Source organism: Mesoplodon mirus (genome assembly GCF_964341445.2).
Source record: "Mesoplodon mirus genome assembly, chromosome: 8".
Taxonomy (NCBI): Eukaryota; Metazoa; Chordata; class Mammalia; order Artiodactyla; family Ziphiidae; genus Mesoplodon; species Mesoplodon mirus.
In genome coordinates this window covers 55080250-55100506 of record NC_138984.1, presented here as the reverse complement: position 1 = coordinate 55100506, position 20257 = coordinate 55080250, and the positions used below count along the sequence as shown (strand labels likewise).

General features: G+C 37.6%; 1 protein-coding gene across 1 annotated transcript in view; it reads right to left on the bottom strand.

Moving 5' to 3' along the window:
* THSD7B (thrombospondin type 1 domain containing 7B) overlaps positions 1-20257 on the bottom strand; it is a gene marked incomplete at its 5' end in the record, with an annotated part of 807803 nt that overhangs the window by 191935 nt on the left and 595611 nt on the right. Inside the window, one exon of the mRNA XM_082630042.1 lies at positions 17175-17350. Coding sequence (XP_082486168.1) covers positions 17175-17350 — 176 coding nt within the window. The remainder of the gene's footprint in view (positions 1-17174; positions 17351-20257) is intronic.

The following is a 20257-nucleotide window of genomic DNA, read 5'->3' as shown; positions in this document are numbered from 1 at the left end:
TCAATTTTCACCTAGCCAGTCTTCTTTATAATAAGTCTTATCAAGAAATCTGTTTATGCTTTTGCATGGCGACTTGACTGTAGCAAGGATAAAGTATGTGCATATAGGTTAGAACAATTTACTTGGTCTGTGGAGGGATTAAACTTTGGCACAAATTGTAATTAAGTGGATTAACCTGCTTCCCATATCGATTCCAAGCCTGTTATTCAGTAACAGATTCTGGGCAAGTGAAACCTGAACGCTTCTGAGCAAAAACTCTTCTGCTTCTATGCCAATAAAGTGTCATCTCTTGATTATGACTTCGTTTACAGCCTTTCCACAACTCCTTCAAATGGTATTCTGGATGGGCTATAAAGTAGTTAGTCAGAATAAATTAAAATTTGTACTTAGCACTAAAATGTAAATTAATTGTATGTTTTCTCCCAAATCTAACCATTTTAAACATCTGGTATATATATTTTAGTGATTCATTCACTCTAATGGTGATAATTTTAGCAAGTTGTTAAAACTGCTTTTCACTTCCCCATCATAGCAATCCAAGGGATGTAGCTAATGTGTCAGCACTGAAGCATCTCTTACAAACTCATTAGAAAAACAACTGGTCCACTTTGGTTCATCATAAAGTAAAATAGAGCAGAACGTTCTCATCTGCCCACTGCCAACCACACAATGAAACCACTGGCCTTACTGTGAAGAAAGCTTAAAGTTTTCACGAACCAAGGGCATTGAGCACAGAAAATTAATCTTTCCACTGTCATGTTTTATACTTTTGAATATCAATTTTCACCAGCTGTGATAGCTTCTTTTGTAGCATCTGCTAGAAAGTAGAAGAAATGTACAGCGACTGTACTTAAGCACAGCAATAGTTTTTTTGATGATTAAGGCCAACAGATTTATGGGAAATTCATGACTTGCAAAAGATACAAATTATATAAAGATTGAAAATGCTCATAACTTACTTTTAATTAAGTAATAAGCCAGAACAGATTTTTCTATAGTTTTGATGAATGTGCATTTCAAATGACAGGCAATAATTCAGGCAAAGACTATCATATATTGAGTTCAAGATGTCCATATTTCACTTTTACATTCCAAAGCTGTTTCAGTTCCTCTCTCTTAGTTCTTTCTATTCCTATTTAGCATTAAATAGCTAACTTGACCAATTGTTTCCCCAGAATTATTCATCATTTTAACTCAATTATTCTTCTGGTTTGATTTCCTAGATATAGAGGGCTTTAATGCCAATGCTTATAATTCCAAGGAGCAAAAAAACAGAATGCAGATAGGTCTATATTCAGGTCACCAAATATTACATTTTCATGGATTCTTTTCCCTTGACTTTACTGGAATTTGTCATTTGTTTCAGCTTCATATAGACATGGCTTCAGTGATTACACGTAGAAAAATCACCATTTTTTAAAAAGTGGACACAGCAATTCAGATTTTAACAAAAAGCTGCAATCTCTTTTAACCAAAAAGAGGAGAATGAACCATTCTGATATAGCAAAATGACTAAATTAAACTTTGCTTCTTACTCTAGATCCCAGGGCTTGATTCTGCTTGCCTAATTGCTAGTTCTGAGTGATAAATTCAAACACCATAATGAGTCCATAAGGGCAGTAAATAATAAGGCTAAAAATGGAATCTGAACATAAAGTATCTAAATAGTTTAGTTAGGACAGCTATAACAGAAATACCATAGACTGGGCGGCTTATAAACAACAGAGACTTATGTCTCACAGTTTTGGGGCTGGGAAGTCCAAGATCAAGGTGGTGGCAAGTTCAGTGTCTGGTGAGAGCCTACTTCCTGGTCCACAGACAGCCATCTCTTCTGTTTCCTCACTTGGAGAAAGGGTTTAGGGAGCTCTCTGGGGTGTCTTTTAAAAGGGCACTAATTCCATTCATGAGAGTTCCACCCTCATGATCTAATCACCTTCCAAAGGCCCCATCTCCAAATGCTATCACACTGGGAATTAGATTTCAAAATATGTATGCTGGGTAGAAACAAGCATTAAGACTACAGCACTCGGCCTATTCTCCAATGACTCATAATTTACTCAGAGCAAAGAATATTACACTTTCACCATATCAGAAATTCTACGCACATATAAAAAATCCATTTGCCTCTAAAGTATTTTTCTTTCCTTCTTTTTTTAATTGTTAGGGGAGCACATGGAATTTACTGACATGGTTGTGAGTGCTCAGTCCTTGGAAGAATTATGATGGCAGTAGAAAACAAGATGTTTACCTTCTAGCAGCCTAAAAGTCTCAGGAAGAACCAGGACAGACACACAAATAAGAGGAACGTTGCAGATAACTACATGGGTATGTACATATGAAACCATGCTCTAAGTGTCTGATGTCTCATTGTTTTGTATTTTCTAAGATCCCACCTGTACCTATTCTGAACGTATCATCCCTCAGGGTCTGTTAAAATGTTTTCAAGCAGCTATGTGTCTAAATCTAAATATATAAATCTCTTTAAATGAACAATTTCACTGTGATTTTTTTTCCATAAATATGAGCTCTTATTTCACCTTCATACAAAGTGATATTCAGCTCTACTTATTCCTGCCATCTGCTATTGTTACCCGCAAAACCAAACAGCGTTGCAACACTGAATAGTCTATAGAAGGTTTACTTGGATCGAAACACTCTGGAGAAATCCAAAGGAGTTATTAGACTTGGCTTCCTTCATTAGTGTTGTTGAGCCCTCCCCAGTACATGCATAATTCCAATATGACTTAAATTATTGATAAATAACCCAAGAAAATGTTGCATGGGCTACATAGAGTAGAGAAAAGAGGAGAGACACATGGTGTATGCATGTATTACTTATCTGATATTTAAGTCTGCTGGTTTATCATTTAGAGTGAGGCACTGGTAGGTTGGTTATGCTAAATAACTTGCAAAATGGAGCGATGTCCTTATCAAAAAAAAAGTGTCACGGAAGAGCCCTAGTTGAGGCAATTCATATCCTCATAGGGAAAGAATTAGGTCATATTTCTTAACACAGTAGACTTTCAGGTATTCAATTAAAAACACTACTTAGTTTTTCCACCTTGATATAAGGCTGAAAATGTTACTTAAAACTAATTATACTCATCAAATTGAATGCCAAAGAGAGTTAAAATTAAGAGTATATAGTGGACATTTAGGTTGCTTCCATTAGGAAAATATGTATGTATGTGCATAGATTATAAAGAAATAATTAGAAAGAAATAAGAATTGAGACTCTTGATATTCATTTCCATATATTTACTGTAACTATTTGAAGAGCATGAGGTTATCAATGCATTTTTATATACATAAAATTAATAAATTTTCCAAAATTAAAAAAAAAAGAGTATATAGTGGATATTTTCGTTCACTCTTCAACATGCATTCCACCCCAGGTGTTGTCTAGGAGAGAGCTCCCAGCTGGTACATGTTAGCATCTCAAGGAATAATCTGCATACCAGCAACTTTGCCACCACCTGGAAGCTTGTTAAAATTACAGTCTCTTTGTCTGTCCCCACAGACCTACTGAATCAGAGTCTGCATTTTAGCAAGCCGTTATGTAAGTCATATGCACATGAAAGTTCGAGAAGCAGGGTCCTACCATACCAGGGTCTCGTATGTGGATTTCAGGGGAGCCTGAGACATTGCTAGCACCATCCCATGGAGACTAGGGTTGCAGACCATTCACTCCTGACATAAGTAGCTTTGAATATATTTTCCACTTTGCCAGATGAATATTATAGTTTTATATGTGTCATGAAGTTTAGAAAAGTTTTGGTTGGAGAATACTTGTTTGAGCTAACAAGTTTATCCCATGACTCCTTCCAGAGATTAGTTTAGGAATGGACACAAAATCCAACTTCAGTCATTGAGGTGTGAGGTGAAGTCCTTCCTGGGAGTGGGAGAAGTTCTGGGAAAACCTTACTGTTCCTAAGATTCCCAAAACAGAGACACTCTCTTATACTTTTGGTCATTGCTGCACCAGGAGGCTATGCCTGACACTGCTGATTGTGCTAACATCCTGAGGTCCATCCTTCATTTTTCAGTTGGCTTCATGCCAACACTGATGATGGCAAAGCAGAGACTAAAAAAAACTATGTCCTTGATGACATTGCTGAGCCACAGAACCAACCAACCCTGGAGCCCACATGATCACTGTGTTTCTTGTTATATGAGGTAATGTATTTCCTTATTGTTTCAGCCAGTCTGGGTTGAGGTTTTGGTTAGCTGCAAATCATCCTGATAAAGAGGAGAAACAGGTAATTTTGCTGATTGAGACCAAACTGGTTTCATGTATTTTAAAAAAAGGCAAAGCATTTCTGATACTATGAGCATCTAGGGTCTGACCATTTATAATTTCAACCTACCCAATACCTCACTCAAGTTTCCGGGAACGCAAGTTCCCAATGGAAACTCTCAGAGGAGTGGCATTGAAATGAGCTTCAGTAACTCCTCCTGGCACATCACTCATTCTTAGAAGTGTTTGCTGAATGAATGAATAATGGCACAGATGCAGATAATTAAAGTTGTCTTCCAAAACATTTACAATTACCCTAAATTCAATTTTGTTTTTACCTCTTCTCTTTCTGAAAGCTACCAAAGCTCATTAATAAATTACTGTTGCTTAGAAGTCCCTGTGCACATCATACACTTACATAATTGTACCTGCCACATTACATTTTTATATGTCTCCCCGCAATGTCCCTAATTATACAGCATGAGGACATACATGTGAGATTTGTTGAATAACACAAAGAAAAATACATCCACTACCATATCATACCACTCCAAACCATGGATCCATGCAGTATATTTTTCCACCTTTTCAGGGGTATTTGCACAGCCACCAGGTAAGTTCCCTCATACAGGAAAAGGAAGTTGTTGGAGGCCTTATGATCAGTTAAATCATCTCCCAAAAGAGGTCACTTGCTCATGGTAAAGGCCATTTGCCTTTAGTGGGCAGAGAGGTGAGGGGGGAGGATGTTGCAGGATGAGGTCAGAGGGCCCCCTACTTGTTTTCCTAAGTGAATAACACAGGGATAGAGTGCATTCACATCACTGACATTTCTTATTGCACTTGTGTTCATTCGGATGGAAGAGGTGTTCCAATAGGAATGGAATGACAGACAGGCAGGGTCCCTGTTCTAGGTGGTAATTAGGTGTCAAGTCACCTCCCTGAGCTCCAGTTACCTCATTTGCAAGACGCTGCATTCAACAGTTCTCAGCCCTAGCTGCACATCAGAATTACCTGAGGATTTTAAAAAAGATTGTTGGATACCACCAGCAAAAATTCTGATTTAGTTGGTCTGGGTGGGGAGGTAGGGAATGTAACGCTTCTCTCTAGTAAATCAAATGGGCAGCCATGACTGAGAACTGGGAGACTAGATACTTTTAGGTTTCTTCCTAACCTGAACTATGACTGTCCTGGAACCCCTTAGTTGTGTTCCGTCAGATCCTCTTTTCTCATGCATGGAGAATGCCGCCTAAGAGTCTCACATGCCAGTCCCAGCCTGCTCTGCCTCCTCTTATATCTATTTTCAGGCCAACAAAACAGTATTTGGTAGTAGCCAGAGAGAAAGGGATATAATATGCTGTACAGCATCTAAAGGAAAAAAGGAGGATATATGTAGGGTGATTCTGAACCCCCTAAATTATCTTATTTCCAGCTCAGGAATCGGGACATGGTTTGGTCTCCGTACCCAGATTTCCTCTTTCCCATCGCTTTGGTCCAGTATCCACAAAGGGCATGGGACCAGTTGCAAGGGAGAACAGATGAGACTGCACAGCCAGATAATGATAAATCTATTTTTACCCCAAATGCAAACTACTCAAAATACACATTCTACCGGCCACTGGGCTGTAGTAAAGTACACTTTTATTGGAAAAAAGTCGACTTCTGGTTATGACATGGATTATACAGACTACATATAACCCCAGTTAAAAAAACAAAAAATACTAACCAAGCAACTTCAATGCATCTTGGTACTGTAAATCACAGAGGGATGACACTAGTAGTAACCTTTCACTGTGCCCTGGCTAAATTCCAACTGCCAGTATCTGGATCTCTGTGCCTATGAGCTTTTTCCAAAATAGAAGACTGCCTATGTTTAGCCCAAAGTGCATAGACTGATCATTCTTCTCAACGAGTGACTCTCAGAAATTTCCATACAAATAATCCAGTTTCCTGGCCCTTCGGGTCTGATCAAACCGTGTGTTTTGCACAGTTTCCCAGAGTTTAGGCTTCCACAAGCTTAGGCTTCAGTGGCCACTATGGTACTTGGCTTCGTAACACAGGTACCATATTGTTTCTTCCCTTCCCTGTGACACTTCTTCTTCTACCCTAATGGTGTGCCCTGCACTTGATAAACACAATTCTTTCTCTTAAATCCTATCTCAGGCTCTGCTTCTGGAAGAATCCAACCTAAGACAACACTATTGTCAGCTTTCAAGGTGCTCAACGAGAACTGGGCAGTATATCTGTTTTGGGGGTGGTGTGGAGAGACAGCCAAAAAATAAAAGCAAGAATAAATGAGGAAATCATATAGTAGGAAAAGTAGAGCTAAGTAAGGGTAAACGGAAGGAGTGAGGGTGGTGAGGGAGACAGAATGCAGTACAGATGGTCCCTGACTTTTGATTTTTTTGACTTTACAATGGTGCAAAAGTAATATGCATTCAGTGGAAACCACACGTCGAATTTGGAATTTTGACCTTTTCCTGGGCTAGCGATATATGGTTCATACTCTCTCGTGGTGCTGTACAGCGGCAGAGGGCAGCAGCCCCCAGTCAGCCAAGCGATCACGAGGGTAAACAACCAATACACTTACAACCATTCTGTTTTCTCCCTTTCGCTACAGAATTCAGTAAATTACATAAGATATTCAACACTTCATTATAAAATAAGCCTTGTGTTAGATGATTTTCCTCAACCGTAGGCTAATGTAAGTGTTCCAAGCACTTTTAAGGTAGTCGAGGCTAAGCTATGATGTTTGCTAAGGTAAATGTGTCGAATGTGTTTTCAACTTAAGATACTTTCAACTTATGATGGGTTTATTTGGACATAACCCCATCCTAAGTCGAAACAGGTGCTCAGGTAGGTCATATTTGGAAGCTAAATTTGAGCAAAGATTTAAAAGTTCAAAAATACACTTCTGCTAGTATCAAGTGTCCTTTCAAATAAACAAACTATAAAATTTTGGACCAACAATGACTTCCATATACTTGTGTTCCCTTGCTCCACAAACAGAGAAAAGAAAAAAGCAATTTTCACTGTGTTGTTGCCATTCTAGTTTATGACACGTGGTCCCTGCTGGCTCCCTTCTGACCAGTGCACTGGAGAGTCAGCTCAATTGACACTTCTTTCCTAAGATTGCTGTTCAAGCTAATTGCCTTCATTTCTAAGGGTGACAAGATCGGTGCCTATTAGCGTGGAAGCTGGCTGTGGACAATACTTCTGCTGTCTAGGGACACCCTGTGGAGGTAGACACTGCAATTGGTTCCATACTTGCTTTCAGCACAGATATCCCTTACCTTGTCCTCTAAGAGAAAGACTTTTCTTCAGGGAAGAAAGCAACAACTCCAATCTGCCTTGGGCAGTCTATATTTAAATGGTAAATGGGTCTGATTTTAATCCAGTGAAGAGGGAATTTGATGAGTAGCTTCTAGAGAAAGGGTGATAAAGTCAATCCAAGTATCTAATTTCATTAAAGAAGGGTGATTTGTAATTGAAAGGCAGTTTCTGTTAAAAGATATCATATTAGATATCAATCAGTTGATTTATAGGATCATCCTGAGAATGTGAAATTCTCACTCTTTATGAGAAAGGCTGTATGAGGGCTGATGAGGGGACAGAAACACAGAAGTGACCCTTTCCTCTTGACTCATCAGCAGCTTCCCTGGCCTCAGGGCCCTGCTGATTTGACCATGACTCTGAGCTCACAGAATGTGATTGGGACCAGATCATGAAATGTCTTATAAACTATATCATGTAGCTTGTGCTTTATGCTGAGGTAACAAGAAAGAGGCAGAGGAAGTATGATGGGTATGAGGGTTGTTTAGGAGAGACGTGAGAAGAGTCCAGCAAGAAGGTGATGCTCATACATTTGTTCTCTTTGGGAGGAGAGATATATGTGGGAGGAGACAGCAGTCACTGATGTGCTGTGATATGGGATGTGCTGAGATAAACATTTAATGCATCCCTATGGCTTTCACACCTCTTTTCATGCTGTCAGACAGGTCACATTTCAAGTCATTATCTAGAATTATGTACTAGCTATGTTTAGAAAGACCTGTGATAGTTTACAAGTTAAAATGAAATGCCAATTATCTACTGAAGTTGAATATATGCATAGCCTATGACCTAGGAATTCAACTCTTAGGTATGTATGCAACAGAAATGCACACATGTAAGCACCAAAGACACGTACAAGAATGGTTGCAGCAGGGTTATTTGTAATAACCCCAAATTGGAAACAACCCAAATGTCCATCCATTAATGAGAACAGATAAAATGTTGTATATATAATCTAATAATGTGATATATACAAGGACACAACATAAAGCAATGGAAATGAACAAAATACTGCTATACATCGCAACATGGATAAATCTCACAAACATCATGCAGAGGAGAAAAAGGCAGACACAAAAGAGTATAGTGCAGAATCCATTTATGTAAACTTTTTTTAAATGATAAAATGAATTTATCCTGTTAGAAGTCTGAAGAGTAGTTCTACTTGGTGAGAGGAAGGTGGTAGAGAAGGAGCTGGAGCTCAAAAGGAGGCACATGAGATACTGATAAAGTATTATTTCTTGATGTGGGTAGTAATTGAATGAGAAAATTCGATTTGTGAGAAGTCATACAGCTCTACCCATAATGATTTGTGTATCTTTCTGTTACACACCTTAATAAAGCCATTTATATCCAAAGAATCACAAGTTGATAGAAAATTAGTTATAAACATGTAAAAAGTTACATCTCTTTTTGCCACCAGGAAAAAAAAATGCAATGCCAAATAAGATATTTAGAAATAAAATAAAGCAGACTTCCCATACAGGAAGCAGTGACAGTAGCTTTTCCTATGCATATAAGCTGAGTGATTACAGCTAAAATATTTGACTTCAAATATTCCAGTAGCTAAATATGAAAAAAAAAGCAATCTGTATAACTTAGGTCTAAAAGGTAATATAGATGAAAACAAACCGAACTGGAAACAGAAATTATGTGTGAGAGACCAAGGAAACATAATCCTAACATTTATCAAGTACTTAACTATTTGCCAAACAGCACTATTTTCATTTTATATTAATTAATACAATAATCTTATAAGGTAGTTGTTATCGTTATACCCATTTGACAGAACATGAAACTGAGACTCAATAAGGTTAAATAATTTTCTCATGTTCTCACAGCTAAAAGATGGCAGGGTAGCATTTGACCTCAGACCTGAATGACTCTTAACCCATTATACACATCAGTGGGTAAAGTTGGTCAAGTAATTACACCCCTCTAAGCCTTAGTCTCCTCCTCTATAAAATGGGAGGTTCCTCCCAGATTTGCTTTGAGTAGCAAAGAACTAGTGGTTGTATTCACTGTTGATGTTAGAAAGGGCAGGTTCAGTCAACTGCAGAGAAATTCTTTTCCAGAGCTGACTTCAGCAAAAATGGTAGCCTCAGTGACAAGACTCTCAAATCAGCAGTGTTCCTCAATTTGCCTGATCAGAAAAAGGAGCAAAGACAAACCTTTGTTAACAAATACACTTTCCTGAACTTACTCTGTGCTGACCACAGTTTCCAGAGCAGGGGCCTGGGAAACTGTTTTTATACCAATTTTCCCCCCACCCATATGGTGATTTTTCTACTCTTACGATCAGTAAAGGTTATGAAGCAATACTCCATATTCCAAAAGATTTAGATAAGCTTCTCAGGGAGACTATTTTTATATGGACTCTTAAGTCATACAGAAAAATTAAATCACGATTCAACACGTGCTTTTCTGCAGGGATCTATCACAGGACCTAGTCAGGACCTAGGTAACTTGCTTTCTGGTAATTTAATAGTGGGATAAAGCTTGAAAAATCTAAAGGGTATAAACTTGCAATTAGTAGATAAATAAGTCCTGGAGATCTAACACACAGCACAGTGATTATAGTCAGCAATACTGTATTATAAATTTCCAAGCAGCTAAGAGACTATGTCTTAATTATTCTCACCACAAAAAGGAAATGATGATTATGTGATGTGAGAGGTGTTTTAACTAATGCTATGGTGGTATTCATATTACAATATATAAATGTATAAAAATCCACACATTGTACATCTTAAACATACACAGTGTTATATGGCAATTATATCTCAATAAAAAAAGATCTAGAGAATGAACATGCCATTTAGAACCTTTCTTTTAAAGGAGTCTTAAGCAAGTTATTTTTAGAAGGTGCTACACTCCCATCAATCCATGGTTTAACTTTCTAAATGCTTATGGTTAAAGTCAGAGCCCTGTTTTTTTAACGCATGAGATGAGGAAGGAAGATTCCATTTTGCATTTAAAGGTTAAAAGACAGGATTATTCAGGAAAGATCTGAAAAGTAGGTTCTGTCAATATTTTTTTCTAGAAAAGTACATAAACACTTCTACTTGAAATCCCTGGTTAAGAAGATAGTTTTGCAAAATTTCCAATACAGATGATGTGATTTCCTGCTGAGGCTGATGTTATCTAATATATTTCAGAACTTCAGGAGTTCAGAGGCTAGGGATAATATGAGGTATGACAGAACAGTGAAAGGGTTCCAAAGACAAAATTTGACAAAATTTGCCTGTTTCACAATTTTATAGCTGTCTCCTGCCAATCCTGGAAACCCTGCCTCGGGACAGCTTTAGGGAAATTTGCCAAGCCAGCTTAGTAGAGAACATTCTAGAGGTACATAGGAACCTCCTGCATAACAACTAAACATGAGTTTGAATATGTGCAGAGTAGCAACACCCAGTATAAAAAAACACAGTAAAAGACAAGAGAGAGTGGACAACAGGTAGAGGAAAATTGGTTCTCATGAGTGAGAACAGTTCTCAAGAAAAATGATCAAAGTTGCAAAAGATTTCAACAAGCATGAGGGGTAGTCCTATGATCAAGAATAGGGTATATGTAGACACAAGTGTGGCAGAGAAGAATCTCTTGAGAAGAAAACATAATTTTTTTGCTTGGAAATGGTGACAGGGCAGGAACAAAAAAGAAAAACTGCCTCTCCTGAAGGCTCTACGCAGCTCAGCTAGTGCAATGTCACAACTTGAGAACACAGTGTTTGGGTTGGCAGACAGGCATAAAGGGTATGAATGGATGAACACCAGCCTTTAGAAGTCATTTCACTCTGCCTCTGAGATGGGGTGTGGTGTATAATAATTTGCTATCATAATTAGTATGTTGGCGAGAAGTAAAACGTTTTAGGAGTATCTGCCTTTATTAAATCCTCCCAAGTAACCCTGAAGAATAAATCACTCTGCATCTCTTAATTTTATGACATATGATATTTCATAATTAAAACAAGTTCTTCTCAAAGGTGCAGTCACCAACCCCTACTTCCCGACACAAGAACGGTACACCTGAATGTACTTCATCATGGATAACTGTGGGCTTTCAGTATTAACGCTCAAGATGATGACTTCTTGCTCCATTACAGTCTGGAGCTCCTGCCAAAGTGCTAAGTCCAAAGTGAGTAGGACTCTGCCAGGAATGATTTGGACTAGGTTAGGATGAGTGGAAGTCGGGCAGGTCCAAAAGAAGAAAGAGGTTACAACTGGTTAAATCAAATTAAACTTTAAGTGAGCCATATTGTTCTGGGTAAACAAACATTCAGTTTGAATGACAGTTATCCTCTTTCCACATCCTAAAATGCTATTAATAATTAATGAAGCAGTATGAAAATGAGCATAAGATACTTCTCTATAGAAAATTTTCTCATCCAAAGCCACCTTATAAGGGAGAAATGATCTTGCAAAAATATACCTGTTTATCTTTGGAAAGAAAGTATTCTTTAAAATAGTATTACCCTTTCCTTCTGCTAACTTTGGCAGCTCATGCAGCTCAATAACAAAAAAAAAAAACAAACAACCCAAACCAAAAATGGGCAGAAGACCTAAATAGACATTTCTCCAAAGAAGATATACAGACTGCCAACAAACACATGAAAGAATGCTCAACATCATTAATCATTAGAGAAATGCAAATCAAAACTACAATGAGATATCATATCACACCAGTCAGAATGGCCATCATCAAAAAATCTAGAAACAATAAATGTTAGAGAGGGTGTGGAGAAAAGGGAACACTCTTGCACTGCTGGTGGGAATATGAATTGGTACAGCCACTATGGAGAACAGTATGGAGGTTCCTTAAAAAACTACAAATAGAACTACCATATGACCCAGCAATCCCACTACTGGGCATATACCCTGAGAAAACCATAATTCAAAAAGAGTCACGTACCAAAATGTTCATTGCAGCTCTATTTACAATAGCCCGCAGATGGAAACAACCTAAGGGTCCATCATTCAATGAATGGATAAAGAAGATGTGGCACAAAAATACAATGGAATATTACTCAGCCATAAAAAGAAATGAAATTGAGCTATTTGTACTGAGGTGGATGGACCTAGAGTCTGTCATACAGAGTGAAGTAAGTCAGAAAGAGAAAGACAAATACCGTATGCTAACACATATATATGGAATTTAAGAAAAAAAAATGTCATGAGGACCCTAGGGGTAAGACAGGAATAAAGACACAGACCTACTAGAGAATGGACTTGAGGATATGGGGAGGGGAAAGGGTAAGCTGTGACAAAGCGAGAGAGAGGCATGGACATATATACACTACCAAACGTAAGGTAGATAGCTAGTGGGAAGCAGCCACATAGCACAGGGAGATCAGCTCAGTGCTTTGTGACCACCTGGAGGGGTGGGATAGGGAGGGTGGGAGGGAGGGAGACACAAGAGGGAAGAGATATGGGAACATATGTATATGTATAACTGATTCACTTTGTTATAAAGCAGAAACTAACACACCATTGTAAAGCAATTATACTCCAATAAAGATGTAAAAATTAAAAAAGAATAGTATTACCCTGCTATGGAAAAGAAAAAGAGTTATACTCATTATTTCCAAATTCAGGCCACTTCTCTTTGTGGAGAAGACACACCTTTAAAATAGCAGGTGTTTCTAGAAAACCCATATATTTAATTTATATCCACTCATTCAGTTGCAAGCACAATCAAAACTCTTTCAAAATTGTGTTTAAATAGATGCATTTTTAAAAGTACAGAGAATGGATCTCACTGTCAGATTTTTATTCCAGCACATGGGACACACATATGTGCAACATAAGCAACACAGAATTTCCTGGCACTTCCTTGCCTTCAGTTGTGTAAAGAACTCATAAAGGGAAATGTAAGTCCAATGGAGCTTTAATGTCCCTATATTTAATCTTCTATTAAGCAGAACTCCACAAGAAAAAAGATAGCAAAAAGATACAGTACAAGTGCACTTAAATCTACTCACCACATTACAGACTATAAAAAATTAAAATACATTATGTATTTGATTATGCACAGCATAGTCAAGGATATCGGTCAACTGACCTGATAATTCAATAACCTATTTAGCAGTTTTCCAACTAGATAAAAGCTTTGGGTCAGCTGCATGCTCGAGCTATTTATCATCATAAATCTACTCAGCAGAAAGCCACCGAAGTACTGCTGTCACTTTGGCACTTCTGGAGAAAGAGCTATCATGTTGATAGGCTTTAGTTTAAAAGGGAGGTTTTTTTTATGAGAGATTATAAATACTGATTTCACAAACAGATTCAGAGCAGTTTATGAGCTTGTGTAGATAATACCAACCTTTTCATTTATATCACTGAGTCAGATTTTAGTGGGGATACAAACACCCAGGATTTTTCAGGCAAATCATGAAAAACTCTTTGAGCAGTAATAATGTGGAGGTTCTTTTTTCTTTCTTCTAGAAGAGCTCATGTTTTTTGACAATTCGAATGACAAATCGCAGCTTAAGAGACCAGAGTTCTAAAATATTTTTTCTTTCTATGGAGTTAGCCACACACTCATCCAGAGAGAAGGTTTCTTTTCAGCTAAAGCATCCAATGAATATAATTTGACAATCCACAGGATGGTGTACCAGGGGCTAGAATGAGTTACAAAAGTAGAAAGACAGCCTTTGCCCTCAGAAAGACCTCATGTTCTAAAGAGAAGCAAAGGAGGAGAATGATTAAGTACATGCAGGTATACTAACATTTACATAGCATATGCATAATATATATATATATACACATAAGAAAGTTCTTTCTTTTTTTTTTTTTTACAAACAGTATGTTAGACTCAATATGCCATATACTGAATTTTCCTCATGCACAGGTATTAAAGATATGTACCTCTCTTAGTGCTATAATTTGGTTACATTTTCTGTAAGCTCTTACGTATGGGTGAATGGATGAGAGAGGATTAATCTGGTTCCAAAAATAGAAAAATAAATCTAGACCTAAAAACCAATTGGAAAGGAGACCAATAACCTAAGGCCAGTAGTAAAACTGAACTTTAAAAAACAGCCTCAGTGGGTGTACCTCTCACTAGGTCATATTTCCAGCTTAGGGAAACAAATAGCGAGCCCTTCTAAAGAAGAATTGCTATAAATAATAGAAGCTGAGGAATATTTCCTAAATCATGAAGATTCCCGACAACCCAATTTATATTCAGATGAATTAAGAAAATATGGATAACTTCAACAATTTCAATATATAACACACACACACAAAGGGGATTCTACCATGTATACCATGTATAATGAAGTCCACAGATAGCTTTCCACAAATATACTTACAGGTAAAAGTGTGCTTTCTTTAGAAAAGAAAGGGCTCTGGGGACAATTTCCTTTAAGTTTAGGATTTTTTACAATAGCATTTTTCCTTGACATTCACAGACTTATAAGTGAGAAGGAGGGCTTATGATTCACTGTCTTGATCAATTAACTTATGTTAAAATATAAAGTATGGATTGGGGTGAAGTTTTCCAATTCTAGATACCTGAAACCTCTTTACGTCAGAATATATGCTACACTAAATTTGATTTCTGATAATTAAATCCCAGGATTCACTTCTGAGCATCACAACAAATGTCTTTGGAATGCTACAATTTCCTTCCCGAGCTCAAAAGCTAGAAACAGCTCCTGCAGACAAACCCACCCTCGCTTAGTTTTCACATATGGGATTTATCTAAATTACTCTTGAACTTGGGCTTAATTTTCAGCATGTACTACTTCTTAAGGTTACAAGTTTTATATGTCAATTAAGTGTTTAGAACAAGTTTTCTTTAAGTCATAACAGGCTTACAAGTACCCTTATCTTATGCATACTCTCAAATTTGATAGACACATTTCCATATATTTGCCTATACACACTGAGAATACAGTTTTAGCGTCTGTGCTCCAATGAAGTCCTTTTACTCACTTGATAATTTCCTGGTTCATAAAACTAGCATATTAAAATTAGTGTTTAACGCTAGTGCTATAAAGACTTAGGTTTCATTGGTGTTGAGGAGAGAGAAGAATTTTCATACATTATTTATAACTATAAATGCTTAGTAGTCATTTCCCTTTTTAAATGCCTGGAAAATCCCCTAGGGAAGGTCAAATAGCCTTCATACCTTCATATGAGTATTCATTTGAAAGTTCTTCTCCTGACCATCAACCTGTATTATTCCTTTCTTCATACTGAAGAGGCTTCTCTCCTCAGACTCTCTCTGCTCTGATTATTTCCCTCCTGTTTTCATTAATCATATCTCACTTTTCCTTTCCCCAAACCACTGTACTTGTGAAGTTTTTTTTGGCAACCTTTATGTTGATTTTACAATCCTCTGCATCATTTTTCCCCAATATGCTTTATATCTGCTTTGAAGGAAGAAACCAGGGTCATCACTTTATCCCATGTAACCTTAAAAAACAAGACTCGCCTAATACTATGCCCTGTCTTGGAACATAAATATTTTTTGCCAGTATGATAGTTTTTCATTTTCAGTGAGTTATGTGTCTTTTATCAAAATTTAGGAAAAAAACAGCTAGAGATGTCAGTCTTGAAATGACAAATGGTATCTACATACAAGCAGTACTAGATACGCTATTCAAATTAATTAACAACAGATGCGTGGATTTTCCTTACATTAAACAACCTGTATAGAAAGTCTAATCAAAATGGAGTTAAGAGGGCAGAAATGAATACAATAGAATTAGGAATAGAAGCCTGTGTAGCTATTTTCTTAAAAGTTTCGGAGTCACAAAGAATCTACAGACCCATATAAGACATAATTCACCCCTCTAAGAATAAAGAATTTTTAACAATCATCATCTTGTACTCCACCTATTGAATTGATTAAAATGTATATATCAGTCCTAATATAATAACAGTATGCAATCATGGGAGAAATTTTAGTTCTTTATTATAATTCTTAATTAAATCTTAGACTCCATTATGTAGGTAAGGCCAACTGAAATACTCTAATCAACTTTGATTGCTTAAGATGGCAATTTTATTAGATATCTACATGGAAGAGTATCCTTTAGGGTTCCATTTATGAAAACAGCTTTGATCTTGGGGGAAAAGGTAGAGAAATAGCTCTGAAGAGACATGAAGAGCTGTGGAAACATTGATAAGATTAGGAACAAAGAAAATTAGTATGAAGAGTTAGGTGCAGGAAAATTAGAACACCATTTTTGGAGTATGTGGATGAGACCACTAATTGTATCTATAGCCATAAAGTAATTGACATTCTCCCAACATTATCTCACACTCACTCACTCACACACACACACACACACACACACACCCCTTTCATAATATCATGATTAATCAAATGACATTTTAAGGTAATTTAAAAACCAATTGGATTTAATTTTTGTAAACATTATTATTTCTAATATTACCAAGTCATTCTTGGCATTGCCTAGAAGTGGGCAAGGCTTCTCTTCCTAATTCTATTATATTAATTTCTACCCTCTTATCCACTCTTCTGAACTTGTAATAACTTTTTGCGAGCTACTTATAACAAGATGATGACTTCAATTTCAACAGGAAATAATAAAGGAGATACTTTTTCAGCTTTGTATTTTTTGCTTCATGCACTTTACCTGATTCTTGAGATCCAATTTGGGACATGGGCGACCTCCATTGTACGGTTTTTCTTTCAGCCATTTGGATCGAATTCTCACTCCAACACAAGATGAACTGCAAGACCCCCAACTAGACCAATCACTTAACTTGCAATCAAATGGACAGGGGATGACACATTCTTCTTGAATATAACCTGAAAGAAAAAGATTTAAAAGAATGGAGGAAAGTCTGATCAAAATATACTAACCAAGCTTACTTTCTGTTTCTATTATCACAGACCAGACTGCCTAACAATACTGCTGCAGAGGTTTCAATAAACAGACAAAAGATTTCAGAGACAGATACATATGATTATTTCTGCATTCCAAATGTGTGCCATCTTTTTCCTTCATAGACAATTCTGGGATTGAGGAAGCAGGGAAAAGTGCACAGTAAGTCCTGCTTTCTGATAAAAAGAAATGAAGAAAGAAGAAATGAAGCAGCTCAGGGCTAATGGTGATACCATCTCCCTCCACTGGACCTACAATTCCCTGTCTGGGAATAGAGAGCATAAGAGAGTCAATCTTAGTGCCTGTGATTTGCAAGGCTTTCACAAAGATTCCTTTTTTTAAAATAAAGCAAGCTTATTATTTTTTTAATTGAAGAATAGTTGATTTACAATGTTGTACAGCCAAGTAACTGAGTTATACATATATGTGTGTGTATATATATATATATATATATATATATATATATACATTCTTTTTTTAATATTCTTTTCCATTATGGTTTATCTCAGGAGATTGGATACAGTTTCCTGTGCTATACAGTAGGACCTTGCTGTTTATCCATTCTGAATGTAATAGTTTGCATCTACCAACTGTAAATTCCCTGTACATCCCTCTCCCCCGACCCCTTGGCAACCACAGGTCTGATCTCTATGTCTGTGAGTCTGTTTCTGTATTGTAGATAGGCTAATTTGTGCCATATATTAGATTCCACATATAAGTGATACCATATGGTATTTGTCTTTCTCTGAGTTACTTCACTTAGTATGAAAATCTCTAGTTGCATCCATGTTGCTACAAATGGCATTATTTCATTCTTTTTTACGGCTGAGTTGTATTCTGTTGTATATATGTACCACATCTTGTTTATCCATTCATCTGTTGATGGACATTTAGCTTGTTTCCATGTCTTGGCTATTGTAAACAGTGCAGCGATGAACATTGGGGTGCACGTATCTTTTCGAAGTATGGATTTCTCCATATATATGCCCAGGAGTAGGATTGCTGGATCATACGGTAGTTCTATTTTTAGTTTTCTGAGGAACCTCCATACTGTTTTCCATAGTGACTGCACCAACTTACATTCCCACCAACAGTGTAGGAGGTTTCCCTTTCCTCCACACCCTTTCTAGCATTTGTTACTTGTAGACTTTTTAATGATGGTCATTCTGACCAGTGTGAAGTGGTACCTCATTATAGTTTTGATTTGCATTTCTCTAATCATTAGTGATGTTGAGCATATTTTTATGTGTCTACTGGCCATCTGTATGGCTTCTTTGGTTATCACAAAGAAAGATCTTGATTCTCACTTCTGTGTAGTGTGACTTAGATGTGGGAGGAGGACAAAGAGTGGACCACAGACTAGGAAGAGCAGGATATTATCAAAAGAAGAGGAATAGTGAAAGATGGTATATGAGATATTGGACTGGAATCAAGAGGTGTGGGTTGGGGCTTCCCTGGTGGCACAGTGGTTGGGAGTCCGCCTGCCAATGCAGGTGACACGGGTTCGTGCCCTGGTCTGGGAAGATCCCACATGCCACGGAGCGGCTGGGCCTGTGAGCCATGGCCACTGAGCCTGCGCGTCCGGAGCCTGTGCTCCACAACGGGACAGGCCACAACAGTGAGAGGCCTGCGTACCGCAAAAAAAAAAAAGAGGTGTGGGTTGAAATACAGATGCAGATGTTCTGGCTTTACTAGCTCTTGCTCCTGTCCTCAGCCCACTTCTTGCTACAGTCTTCCTCTGGATGATTAACTGTCACCTCCACCAATCACTACCAAACATGTATTTCCAATTCCCATCTCTTTACTAATTTCTATGCCACCTACTGATCCACTCTAACTGGGTGCCTAAATACCCCCAAATTCAACATATCTAAAACTGAGGCCACCAGTTTCCTCCTAAACCATTCTAATTCTCTTATATTCCTCACCTTAATTAACTGCAACATAGCTGACTCCTGTACGCTGGTGTATATGTGTGTATAATCTCTTCCCTTTGAGTTTGGGCAAGACCTGTGAATATGATAGGAAGTCAGCCCCATGATTAGGTTACGGTATGTGGCAAAGGGGAAGGGAATGCACAGATACTATTAACATGCCAAATCACTGATTGTGAGTTAATCAAAAGGGAGATGACCCTGGCTGGGCCTGAATTAATCAGGTAAAAACCCTTAAAAGAGTGACTGGGCCCTTTTTGTGGAGAAATAAACTCTCCTGCTGGCCTTGAAGAAGCAAACAGCCATGCCATAAAATGCCTATGGTGTGGCCACAGGGTAGGGGACTGCAAGCAGCCTCTAGGGCGTGAGGGCAGCCCTTGGCTGTTAGCTAGTAAGAAAACAGGGGTCTCAGCCTTATACGTGCATGAAGAGGAATTCTGCCAACAATTTCAAGGGAGATTGGAAGAGGAGCTTTCCCAAGTCACACCTCTGCTGAGACTTGACTCTTGGTTCATATCTTGGTTATAGCCTGGTGAGACTCTTAAGCAGAGAATTTAGAGAGGCCATGGCTGTACTCTTGACTCATGGAAACAGTGAGATAATAAATGTTTTGAATGACTAGGTCGACAGTAATTTGTTATGCAGCAATTTAAAACTAGCAAATTATCCAAAATAAAAAAAATCTCAGTTATCTTAGACCAGCCTTCATCATTTTACACATATATTAATAGGTGTAATAAGCTCTTATGCTGAAGCATCACAACTATGTCCCCTACTCTATAATTCTTTTGTTTGTCCCTGGTTCAAGATCATACTCTTTCTGGCCCAGAATACTGAAATATTCTCTCCACTAGTCTCCCTTTCTCCTAATCATTCTCTTTTGGTATCGGTTAGTCA